General features: G+C 39.7%; 1 protein-coding gene across 1 annotated transcript; it reads right to left on the minus strand.

The window, feature by feature from the left end:
* Positions 1–495: 495 nt before the first annotated feature.
* Positions 496–6,092, minus strand: LOC100194291 (putative ubiquitin carboxyl-terminal hydrolase superfamily protein). Its single transcript, NM_001139330.1, has 6 exons — positions 5,741–6,092; positions 3,865–3,981; positions 2,850–2,948; positions 2,261–2,437; positions 1,888–2,069; positions 496–1,140 (listed from the first exon to the last, which is right to left on the minus strand). The coding sequence occupies exons 1-6, from the start codon at positions 5,987–5,989 to the stop codon at positions 711–713; spliced, it is 1,254 nt and encodes a 417-aa protein (NP_001132802.1). The 5' UTR covers positions 5,990–6,092; the 3' UTR covers positions 496–710.
* Between the last annotated feature and the right edge of the window lie 7,203 nt (positions 6,093–13,295).

The raw sequence follows: 13,295 nt of genomic DNA on the forward strand, positions 1-13,295 counted from the left end.
CTCTTCTCAATTATCTGTTACTCATGGTAGGTATAGACGCAATATTTTTCATGATAAACCTATTCATGTGTCAGATGCTAGGTATGTAATTTTTGGTCCTTCTATCTCATATCGCAATTTTGATGCATCCTATATTCTTTATTATAAATGCCTCTTATACTCTTATGTGGGCTCTAAGCGCATAAGAGACCCAAGCGTAAGAATGGTAAGACTTGAGTTTAGGTGCCAAAGGTTTATGTGACAGGACCAACTCTAGTTGGATACCTAAACACCAAGCATAAAACTTGTCTTGTTTTATAAGTTTATATGTCCGGAGGTATAAGCTAGATCATCGATATCAGATGTATAAACCACGTGATAGGAGAGAAGCGGATATTCTCTTTCTACATCAACAAATCAATTTCTCAAAACAAAAAAAATCAGTGCTTCCGAACAGGACTTTTTCACAAAAAAAAAAAAACGTGCGCAATGTGGTCCCGATGACAAGTTAGAATTATGAAAACAAAATAAAATGATATACTAACCTGCCAACTAATCCTTTACAAGGAACTGCAACTAACAACAAACTAAACTTTTATGTTTTCCCCCCACGGTCTTCCGCAAAAAAAACACTTTCTTGTTGAAAATGTAAATATATCCTATCCAACCGAAGTATACGAAGGCCAGGAAAGCCCATGTACATCGAACCACCCAGGATCCCATGTCAACGGTCACACTCCATCGGAAGAGTCGGTCTTCTCATTTCCACTCCCACCAATGCGCCCGTAGAACAAGATGTAGCCATGATCAGTGTTGCCCGAATATTCATGATAAGAGCCATAGAAGGTCTGTAGGGTAGACTCCGGGATCATCTCGACATTGTCATCATCGAAGGACAACCAATGGTCATGGCTCTTGATCATGGCTACGTAGTGCCCCTGGTTGGGGCCGCTCCCCAGGTGGACCACCACGGCAAAGAGGGAGTACTCACAGTCGGCATCAGCGGAGTTGCTGCTGAGCTTAAGCTCCAAGGGGTACACCACTCGGTACGACAGCTTCTTGTGCCGGTTAAGCTGCTCGATGAACTTGAAGCGCTTTAGGTGGATCACTAATATTTGTGGCGCCTTTTTTATCTTCATTCTCTTCTCTGCTTCTTGCAAACTGCATGATGAGAAGCCAAAATTTCGAGTTCAGTACATGACAAAGGGAAATCAAGCTAAGTAGTTCCTACATATGGTTGTTCTCAATGCATATTTCCACCCCACTTGTGGAAGGTTAGCATCCCAGTTGAAACTGGACATTCAAATTTCCTGATGAAAAAATGGATGCACATACTTAGAACCACTTGTATTCCGATGTGGCCATTACATATATTCTGTTGTGATCTCGACAGAACAAATTTCTCAATATCATAGAAAAAGTGCAGGATAGAAGTGTAGAATAGAAGAAGTTGACAGATTACAAGGGATTGACCTGTAATGCATCCCTTCTAAGGAACATAGAAGTTGCTTGGATGTTAGATCTGTTTTATAATTATCTGGATTGAAGTACTTGATGAACTTATGAGGTGTTTGGTTTGATGAATCACTCTATCCAAAATGAAGTGGTGCATCATGGGTCCATTCCTCAAATTTGGTAAGATGACTTCATTCCACATATTAGTACTAAACAACTAACTATGATGAATGAGATGGTGATGGATTAACTCACTCCATTCCACAAACCAAACAAAAAAGTGAGGAGTGAGAAGATGATGGACTACATCATTCCTCAAACCAAACACTCCATTAATGAACAGAACAAGGATTGAAAATATTGACATGACAATGAACCAAGGATTACATATTATCACAAGTTCACAACAGAGACAAACCATTAGGAAACCAAAATGGCATCTAGCTTTGTTACCTGCAGCATTTATCACAGAAGAACTTGTCATCCGCATTTAAAGTCTCAGTAGAAAAGAAATTCTTCAGACAGCTTGTGAGTGAACTATTCTGTTCAATGTCGACGCTCAAGTCAAAAAATGTCTCATCCTTTGCGGTGATTGTCTCACACATTAGGCATCTGGTTTCATTGGTCAAAATACCCTGCAAGATAAAGGGTAACTGTGCATGTACAGCAAAACTTCGAACCTGGCTAGTACAGCAAAAAGTGTGTGTACAGCAAAACTTCACATCTTTTACAGTAAAGAATGGCACCAATTTCAACTCAAACCTGGCTAGTCAGTATAAAGCCACCTTAGTTAATCAAGTTAGGTTTAATTCCTTATAAGAGTTACCTGAAAATTCTTATGTACCCATGTAACCAGTGGTTCTTTTCTAACTCCATCAACAGCTGCGCCATTTGAGACATTTTCAGAAGATGTGGTCCCAGGAGAATCCTTTGCAGAACTAGACTCTTTTTCCAGAATATCAACAATTTCATTCAGTAAGAAATTCAAAAACTCATGGGCATCCTACAAAGTAGAACACAAAAGCTACATTATTGCTGGAAGGTTTATCAAAAGAAACGAAGAGAAAAGAATGTTGAGACCTACAGTGAATTGGATCAAAGGGGATGATTTTCTGTTAAGAACCATGTACCATGGAACAAAAGTAAAGCAGATCACAATAATAGCTAGGGCCTAAGCTTGCGCCACTAAATCATACTCCCACTATTCCCAATTATAGGTCGTTTTGGCTTTTCTAGACATATATTTAGGAGTATAGAAAAAGGCTATGTGCTAGAACTAGAAAAACAAAACAGCCAATAATTTGGGACAGAGGAAGTACTATGCCTTAAGGCAGGAATAAGCTAATCAGCTTCAGCTTATGAAGTGCTAATGTGATTGACCTGATATGGGCCACTGTTAAACATGTGGAAGTTACCTGATGCATGTAGCCACGAAAATATTCATTTAGTTTCCTAACCATTTGAATGAAACGTTTTGGAGCAATAACACCAGTCTTTTTCTTTGATGCACTTATCTGCAAAATTATCAACCATTATTACTAGAAAAACGAATTGCAGAAAGTTTCATGTTACATGGGCAAGATCATGCAGTACCAATCTGTACAGTCATGTTCATAGATGCTTACGCTCTTGCTTTAGTTTCAATTCGCGACATTACAATTTACAAATGTCCAGGTGTTGTTTCTTCTAATAATGCACGAGAGCTATATGTCATTTGGTAGCAAAATATTCAGGTTCTCTAAACTAATCAGTAATAACTAATATACACGTGCGGCTTCAAGTGAGCTATTAAATGAGTTAATCGAATCAATACAGATTTATTAACAAGCAATGCACAAAGTCTCTGTCCCTCCGCATTTACAGGGGAAGGCTTGCCTTGGTTTATCCTGAGCCTCCGACACTGGATCTGCCAGTGCACCAAGTCAATATCATGCAAACAACTAGTGTGTATGAACCAATTTGTACACTCCAAACTGTATGCAAGTTGTATCAATCATTTCTTGGAAACAGCAAGAGACCACAGATGGTTTATCACTTACGGCTTGCAACATATTACACCACTTCACAAATGCATGAGCATGAGCAACAGCAATGTACTTCAAAGAACATTTTCTAGGTCCAAAGGAGAAAGAATATTATCCAGAACCATTCTGTACATAAATTCATTTCATAGAGCAACACTGCAACAGTACAACAAATTAGGCCCTGTCTGTTTCCTTCCAGGATTATATAATCCAACTTATGGATTATATAAGCAACTAATGATCCGTTTATGGATTATCATAATCTAGGTATTTAGATTGTATAATCCACCTAATAATCTGAGTTGTTTGTTTGTCTCTTAACTTACTTAAGCTGGATTATTTAATCTAGAGGGTAAACAAACAAGGCCTCAGTATATCAACTAAATGGGAAATTAAATTTCTTCACCTGTGAAAAAAGATCTGCTAGGCAGGTCAACAAATTTTCTTCAGCATCTTCGAGATTTCTGTTTCTTCTATAGTATTCCAGCAACTGTTCCCGGAATGGAGCACAATAATACAATGCCTGAAAAAGGTATAACTTTTTAACCCCCAACAGTTATGCACCATAAAACGTAGCACAGAGTCGGAATGAATATGCAGTACCTAGAAATAAAAAAAATGGCAAAACAATAGTATGAATACTAATGATTTAAAAAAATATAAACTTTTTTATGGTACAACTTTCCTAGTTTCATGAGCTAATCCTGCTCAGAAAATACTGAAGGTGATATCAGGATCTGCGCAAAGTTATCAACAGAAGGCCTGCATGCTGCCAAATAGCCAATACATGAACAGTCAAGAGTCAACCATCAATTTGCTCCACCATAATAATTTGCTTTTTAAAACTGTATTCATAAGGGCGAGCCTGGTTCAGTGGCAAGAGTTGTCTCACTGAGTCACCAGGTCGCGGCGTTCAAAGCAGCCTCTTCACATTTGCGGGAAGAAAGCCTGCCTCGGTTTGTCCCTTCCCTAAACCCCACTCATGTAGTCATGTGGGAGCCTCCACTACTAGGTCTGTCCCCCTCTAAACTGTATTCAGATAACACCATTTTTTTCCTCAGTTAAAACATCAGACAGCACCAATTGTATTCCTGATACGTTTAATTTCCACTATATTTGGGAAATAACACTAATCCACAAAAAAAGTAAGATCTAACAGGCATGTGATCTGTCAAATAAAAAGCTGCCTGTGCCATTCCAAAACACGAGGAAGAAGACTTAAGGTGTTAATTCATTGATCAATATGTCAGCAATATGTATCACAATGTGGAGGAACACAAAAATGAATTGCAGCATTCTTTGACTTTGATTTCTTGTAAGGTAGATAAAAAACAATAATCACTTGCATTTTTAAAAGAATACCTATTAGTCACATCTAAAACTTCAGAAGCATAACTAAGTTTGGCACCTGTTATACCAAAATGCACGGGATTTACTGTATATTTGGACTAAATTGCAGTACCTCTTAATGCATACAGCCTACCCATGGTTCATCCATAAAGTGACTAAGCAGGGCCCGGTTGCAGTATGTACATTAGTCAATAGTAAGCATCACATTATTCCACTACAAAAATAAACATTGCTAGTTTGTAGTTTCCTAAATGAAGCATCCCAAACTTGTATAACAGTTTAGTTTGGCAAATCCTTCCATTTTAACACCTCATCAGTTCCATGATACCATGGGATGAGAGCAATGTTGTGAAAGAAATGATGCATTTGTGAATCAATGAGAACCCTAAAGACCTAAAAACTGTTGTTGTCCATTGACATAAGGGCCCTGCTACTGATGATGATGTAACGTAAAAAAATATAGCTGTTGTGAAACACCCATGCACACATATACGTGAGCATCATATTAGAAACCACCAATCAGAATAACTGAATAAGCACAGAATGCTGAATAAAGCACACGTCAATCACACCCTAATCTTGTTATTCACAATCCTAATATGGGACAAACAGAAACATATTGATAGGCGTCGCCCCTGCTAGTCTGCCCCCATGCACCTAAACAAATTCAACTCCACTTACTGGTCCCCTACATGCCACACTGCACCAAACTTTGGACAAACAGAATGGTACACCTACCTCATCAAAAGCTAAAAAGAGGCCACCCAAACGGTTCCTAAAACAATTACGTAATCAAAGTTTCACCGAATTCCAACCATAACAGTTAACAGCAACGAAAACTAAACGGATTGCGACGGAGCACGCAGCGAACCAGTCAACACGCCGACTATCGCCTCCCCTCCCCTCGATGTGGGGATCAGTAGTCACCTCACCTGGAGGACGCTGTTGCAGTAGCAGGTGTTGCCGAAGTTCTCGAGCCCGAAGTAGCGCTCGCCCTCGGGGAACTGGTCGCCGAAGGCCCTTTCGAGCTTGGAGAGTCCGGAACCAATGACCGTCCACCGGTCCCACCATCCGGAGGCGGCACTGGCGAGGGACCGGAGCCCCGACCCGGCCGCGGAGCGGTGCTTATCCGCGGCCGCCGCCGGCGGGGAGGTCGTTGGCGATCGCGCTAGCTTCGCCATGCTAGGGTTCCGCTGGCTTGGCCACGGGCGTGGAGACGGCGGTGGAGGGGTAGCGCGGCAGGCTGACTAGGTGAAAGTTCGACGGAGCGAAGAGATCGAGATGGAGGATGAGATGGGAAGGACTGAAGGAGAGGTTGAGTGCTTGACTGCTTCAGGATGTCACTATTCTGTCGCGAACTTGCGATGTTTTTTTTCCATGTGAGAAGGTTCCTTCTGCGTGTATCTCTAGCTCTCTACGACTCTACGCCCCCAAAATAAATGCACGTCCCGTTTACGAGAAATCAAACTTTTTTGAGTTGACTAAAAATACAGAAAGTAATATTAACGTTTATATCTTCAAGTAAATATATATATATAAAGAATATTTCATGTTTAATTTAATGATGCTATATATATTTAATTAAATTTTAGAAAGTTTGACTCTTTGCCCTATTTAGGAAGATTTGTTTCAAATTGCAGCTTCGGTTTTTTAGCTTCATCATACAACAACTTCAATAGATTGATAATATAGAGTTCAAGAGTGTTTTTAATGACCTTTGTAATATTTTTATGTTTTTAGTACAATAAAAGAATGAAACAATTTATTTTGACCATTAGGCGATTTTTTCAGTTTAGGCAAATTTTGCTCAACACACATTACGAGCACTAGAATTTGTCCATTATTATTATAAAATCATTTTTTGTTGTTAGATATTGCATGTAAGAAAATGTGACATCCTAGAATCACAAAATATTAAGATATCACTCCATCGTACCAGAGTATAAACTCTGCGATATAAACCCATAAACACTACAAAACATGAAACCAACAACAACAAAGAAACTATGATTAAAAAGTTCCCACATCAAACATTTTATTAAATCATAAAGGATCACCATAAATGTTTTATATCCAAACAATCATTCATTAGGAGAAGCAAAAGCAAAGACATGTGTCGTCAATCTGTTAAAGAGAAATACAACTGTCATGAATGTCTCAGTCCAAAATTTTAATGCCACAAAGGCATGAACAAAAAGTGCAAGAACTACTTCAACAATATGGCGATACTTACATTCATCAAATCCATTTTATTGGTGTTGCAAGGGCATGAAACAAGATTAGAAATACTCATATGCTCAAAAAAAAAAAGAAACTCAATTTTTGATACTCGTCATCACAATTTGTTTGCATGGACAAAATTTTGCAATTAAACAAGCGTTGAACATGTGCTTGGAAGTCATAGAATTTCTGAAACACCTCAATCTTATGTTTAATAAGATAAACCTAAGTAAATTTACTATAATCATCAATAAAATTGACATAGTAATTGTGTCATCGTGTATAAGTAGGAGCAGAACCACATACATCAGAAAACACCAAATCTAAAGGTGCCTTAGAGACACTAACATACTTAGAAAAGGAAGTTGTTGACTCTTAGCTCGATGACAAACATAATAAACATGCACAAGTAATTTATTAGACTCAAATGCAAACTATTATCACGAAGGACATGATGAACTACGGCTAGTGACGGATGGCCAAAGCAATCATGCCACAAGCTGTGGAGGTTTTGATAACACTGAGTAGATGTGCGCTCTAGGAAGGGGATGGGTGTCACACCCGGGTTTCGGGGCACCAAGACCCGGGCGCAAACATAATCACCAGGTATGCTGGAACCAAGTCTCACACATATGATGATTCATGACACAGGATCGAATGTCACATCTTTACTACATAACAGGAGTTCTATACAAAATAAATAGATAATTACATTATAAGGAGACAACGGTCCAGCAACCCAAAGTTGACTGGGAGACGACGGCCTAGACCTCTCACGAACACATCGCAGCATCCTCCATGCGCCTCATCCTGCGGTACCTATTCTTGACCTGTGGGGGGGTGTGAGACAGCAAGAGTGAGCTCACATACGTTCATCGCTCAACAAGTTGTGGGGAATAATGTGCATGAACTCGCCAAAGGTGGGAGCTCACGTGAAGTATAAGGCTTACCAAAGAGGATGGTTGAAGCTGAGCATTGCTTTTAAAGTTGGTCAAAATTTTATTAGCAATTACTAAGTATAAGTAAATACCAACCCAATTAAATAGTAGAACAAAAGTAACAACAACATCACCCGCGATGCAATGCATATGACAAATTGAATTTAGTTCCATAAATTAATCATCAGAAAGTCCTGAGCTGCTCATGACCGTGAGCTCGGCTAGTATACCAGTTTTACACTCTGCAGAGGTGGTACCCTTTATCCACAAGTCATGTTACCCGTCTGCCAAGGGATCGCGACTTCCCATACACCTCTACCGAGGAGGCGAGGCAGGGTAACACTACGAGGCCTTTACAAAGTTCCACTAGCTTCAGAAAACCCGCTACAGTTTATAGGAAGCTCCAATGCAGGGTTCTTGCCTGACCGCCATCGCAGCAAAATCAACCAAGGACCTCCCTACACTGACCACTCCCCTACTGCCCTTGCCCCTTTCGGGTAAGGTAGTCCTCCACTAGCTTTCCTAATTAATCAGCCAAGGGCGTTCATAAACCCTTGTGGTGGCACGTGTTTCTCAAGTTAAGCTCTATGTTCCAATTAACATTAATGATCTTGACATGAACAGTAAATAACCACGGATAACAAAAGTATAATCATGAATAATGTGTATCTCAATGCCCAAAACCACATATAGCACTAGCAAGTACTATCCAAAAAGTTCAGTGGTAAACAAGGCATAAAGATAGACAAACTAGGGTAACCTATTAGGTCCCATCAAAATTAACCTATGCAGATCATTATGATTAATTAGAACATGAGTGGGTAAAAAGAAGTGATCAAGGGCACAACTTGCCTGACACTTGACATTCCAGGTACCAGGATGATCTTCAGGTAGCTCGTAACCTCGCGCTAGTCGTAGCAATACAAACAAGCATGGTATAGGCAAAATTAACATCACACCAAACATAAGAACAAACTATATAAGAATATTCTACGCATCGCTACAAGATCGTGGGAACGAGAATCACTAAATTCGGAGTTACAGTTATGGAGTTATGAATTTCCGAAGTTTGTATGTGCTAGCCACAAAATTAATTGAGTAATAAATTCTAGTATGGGTTTCATGTTAAAACAGTGTTACCAAGTAGTAGAAAATATTAATACAAAATTATAGGAACTCGAATAGATCAATTTAGAGTTAAAATAAATTAAATATGAATTAAACAATTCTTTGGATTTATTTTTATACCAATAATCATTTCCTCCATTTATTTTATACATTTACAGACCGCGGCTCTAATTTATAAAAAGTTCACGGACCATAGCGTATGAATCTGGACCTAACCGTGATGGTTTTATAACTGAGATGGAGTCCGGGTTTATTCTTAAGAAACTCGGGGACTCACACGTGAAATCCCCCAGACACAGAGAACTCCGCACAGGATGGCGGGTTGATTCCCCATAACCCAAGGGGCTCTTAAGCAAAAAGCCAACGACGAAGAGGTAAGGAACAACCAGAGCCGTTGGATTAAAAGGATATGGTCCAGATTAGATTGCTTTATAAATCTAACCGGTACGCATCCCCAGTCGTGGGATTAGAGATATACGCTTAGGATTTCAATACCTGACACAGTTCGTTTTTATTCGTCGAGATTCGATCCAACGGCGCACATCTCATCACGCGAGCAGGCACGCCAGATTGAATCCCAACCACTAATCCCAGGACGGACGGTGCAGGGGCTTCTTCTTCATCCGCCCAGACGCAAGAGATGAGAGCGCCCAGGGCGGCGGTGCCATTGCTGGTGTAAACCTTCCCATTGATCCGGCGTGCTAAACTTCAAGGAAAAACGTTCTACCCCACACGGATACCCTAGCGAGTCACTTCGAGCCATCGCACTGGGGATTGGGATGATATCCCAGCCAGTCGTCGACAAGAAGGAGCTCCCCGCTCATATCCCGTCGGCCAACAGACCACGGCCGATACCCTGCCCAAAATCCATAACCGACCAACACTATACGATGCTGGGACCCAGGCGAACAAGGTTACAGCGCCATACCAGAATTCAAAGCGTGAGATCTAGCCATGGCGGCGTGCTGCACAGCGGCGTTCCCCCGGTCGCTCCACCCTTTGCCCACACCGATGGTGCTCTGTTCATCAGGACAGCCTCGGTGCCTTGCGTATATGGCCGAGGGGAAGCACAGAGATGCCAGTATAAATACCCAAGAAACGCACGCAACAACCGAGAGAGGAGATTGAGTTTGTTGTGATTTCCTCCGAATTTTGCTGCGGTGTTCATGCGCGGCACAGAGGACGAGCCTAACCCCACGGCAGGAGTCCGTCAAGAGCAAAACAGGTAGCGTGAATCCGGGCGGGGTACATGGTAACAACCTATGGCTGTTGCAACGGACACAACTAGAAACTGGGAAAGGATACATGCAAGATGCATGTCGATCCTGAGCAGGGGCCACATAGCGAATGATTATGTGTTGAAGCCGATCGATTGTCCCACACGCCAGGCTCCCACATGTGGTTCAATATTTGGCCGATTGAAAACATGGAGATATCATCTTTGTATACTATACGGTTTTGACAAAAATACATATACACGTGAAGGGGACATGAATAGACATGGGCTGTCGGTTATGACAGTGGTGAGGCTTCATTTTTTTAAATCTCAGTTTTAAACTTCCAATTAATTTTGGATCTAAGTTTTATTTTTAAATTCATACCGGAGGCAAGGATCGAAAGTCCCAAATGATGCTTGGTTTTATTTCTTCCATTCTATTTCTATTAACTCATGTTTCTTCCACGTTTCACATGATTCAAATTCTAGTTTTTCTTTTTCTTGAATTTAATTTAATTCCAGCAAAAAAAACATGAATTCCAGTTCTCTTTTAATTTATTAATTTTTTTAAGCATATAATACTTATAAATATGAATTCAAATAAACATGGAAATAACATAATTTCATAATTTAAAGAGAAGTCTTTATAAATTTTGGGTACTACAAATCCTACCCCTTAAAAATAATCTCGTCCTCGAGATTAGTTAGAAAGAGGTTGCAACAAGTTTGGTTTGTAGTCCATGTTTCAGTTTACAGGGGTTTTAATACCAAAAGTTTTTTTTTGAGTGACTAGTAGATGACTAGGATAGCATGGGTACCTTATAATTATGTTCTAGCTATTGGTAAGAAAGTTGGGGTAAGAAAGATCAAGACAAGCATAAGAAATAAGGATTTTGGCAAGGGAAGGCTCCATCATGGATAGTGGATCTTGATTCCTTTGTAGGGATGGCTGGACTCTTATCATTCCCCAACGAGCTTGATCTCCTTCTTCCCGAGTCTTGGTGTCTTCATCCGGATTAGGGATAAGAGGTTAAGTTAGATTTGTAGGCAACACCTAGTAGGTACTGTAGCTGGTTTATTAGGTAGCTATAAGTTGAATGAGATTAGTTAGAATCTAGTTTGGTTGTTTTGCTTCTGAATGGTTTGGATAGGTTATGTAACCTATCATGTAGGTCAAGTTGTTGGGTATGGCCGAGTTGATTTAAGTCACCAATTTAGGCATAACTAAATTAGGAGTATGGCCTTATCCTTTGTACCAGCATTGAGTAACTCACACTAGATTAGATCATATTAGGTTAGATAGGATCTAGAGTGGATCAGGTCTGACTAGATTAGACTAGTTTTAGGTTAGATAGATCCACCAGGGTAGGCTAAATATTATTAGGATATGTTAAGATCTTTTAAGATAGGATGGATCATAAGGTGTAGGTAAGTCAGAATCTCTGTTAGGTTAACATAGAGGGGTTATGCAACCATCGAATGGTTAAGGTAGTTGCATAAGGCCGAGTAGGTCTGTCGTTCTTAATTTAGTGCAAAGTGAATTAAGTTAAACATATTTTATAGGAGTAGAGTCTCATTTATTTTACCACTATTAACTAGTTAAGTGACTGACCTTAGGCTAGCTCAACTTATGGTTAGACTTCGTTAGGTTAGATTAACCTATTAGATTGGACCGGATCTAGAATAAATTGATATGACTATTTTAGACTAGATAAGATCTAAATAAATTTTGGATTAGATCATGGTTGTTATTCTAGAGTGGGATAAATATGCTAATTAGGATAAGATGAATCCATAAGGATAAGGTAGAATCTTTTGAGGTCAGTTAGATCTGTTAGGATAGGATAGAATCTTTTCGATATAAGATTAGATCTATTAAGATAAGAGAGAACCTTTTAAGATAAGGTGGATCTTATGAAGCTAGATATACCTTAATGGGGATAATCTAGTTTGTCTAGTTATTTTTATGAGTATTTTTTTCCTATATGTATATGCAGATGTAATTATGGACATTACTCCACAACTCATCACAATCAATCAAAGATCCAAATCAGACAAATATCATAAGAACAAACATTCAAGCATATCAATATTTACTTAAATAGTTTTGATTTTTTTCCTACGAGTAGGTCTCCTATTCCTAAAGGTCACTTTATGTACATGATTTCAAAGTGTGAAATCCAAGTTTGTCTTTAGAAGGAAAAAGGTAAGAGTAATCAGAGTAAAGCGGAAATAGATGAGAAAAGATTAAGATAAGTTTAAAAAGAATCAGAGTAGCAGAGGTAAGTAGATAATGGTTGTCCAGTTCTATCTAGGTTTCGTCCTACAGTCAACATTGCTCTGATACCACTTCTGTCACACCCGGGTTTCGGGGCATCAAGACCCGGACGCGAACATAATCACCAGGTGTGCTGGGACCAAGTCTCACACATATGATGATTCATGGCACATGATCGAATGTCACATCTTTACTACATAACAGGAGTTCTATACAAAATAAATAGATAATTACATTATAAGGAGACAACGGTCCAGCAACCCAAAGTTGACTGGGAGACGACGGCCTAGACCTCTCACGAACACATCGCAGCATCCTCCATGTGCCTCATCCTGTGGTACCTGTTCTTAACCTGTGGGGGGGTGTGAGACAGCAAGAGTGAGCTCACATACGTTCATCGCTCAACAAGTTGTGGGGAATAATGTGCATGAACTCGCCAAAGGTGGGAGCTCACGTGAAGTGTAAGGCTTACCAAAGAGGATGGTTGAAGCTGAGCATTGCTTTTAAAGTTGGTCAAAATTTTATTAGCAATTACTAAGTATAAGTAAATACCAACCCAATTAAATAGTAGAACAAAAGTAACAACAACATCACCCGCGATGCAATGCATATGACAAATTGAATTTAGTTCCATAAATTAATCATCAGAGAGTCCTGAGATGCTCATGACCGTGAGCTCGGCTAGTATACCAGTTTTACACTCTGCA

This window comes from Zea mays, chromosome 5 (assembly GCF_902167145.1).
Source record: "Zea mays cultivar B73 chromosome 5, Zm-B73-REFERENCE-NAM-5.0, whole genome shotgun sequence".
In the NCBI taxonomy this organism is placed as follows: domain Eukaryota; kingdom Viridiplantae; phylum Streptophyta; class Magnoliopsida; order Poales; family Poaceae; genus Zea; species Zea mays.

Coding starts and splice junctions, on each gene's coding strand:
- LOC100194291 (NM_001139330.1), bottom strand. CDS start 5,989: ATGGCGAAGCTAGCGCGATCGCCAACGACCTCCCCGCCGGCGGCGGCC. Junction 2,438..2,849: donor TTCGTGGCTACATGCATCAG/GTAACTTCCACA, acceptor TCTACTTTGTAG/GATGCCCATGAGTTTTTGAA. Junction 1,141..1,887: donor TTCTGTGATAAATGCTGCAG/GTAACAAAGCTA, acceptor CTCATCATGCAG/TTTGCAAGAAGCAGAGAAGA.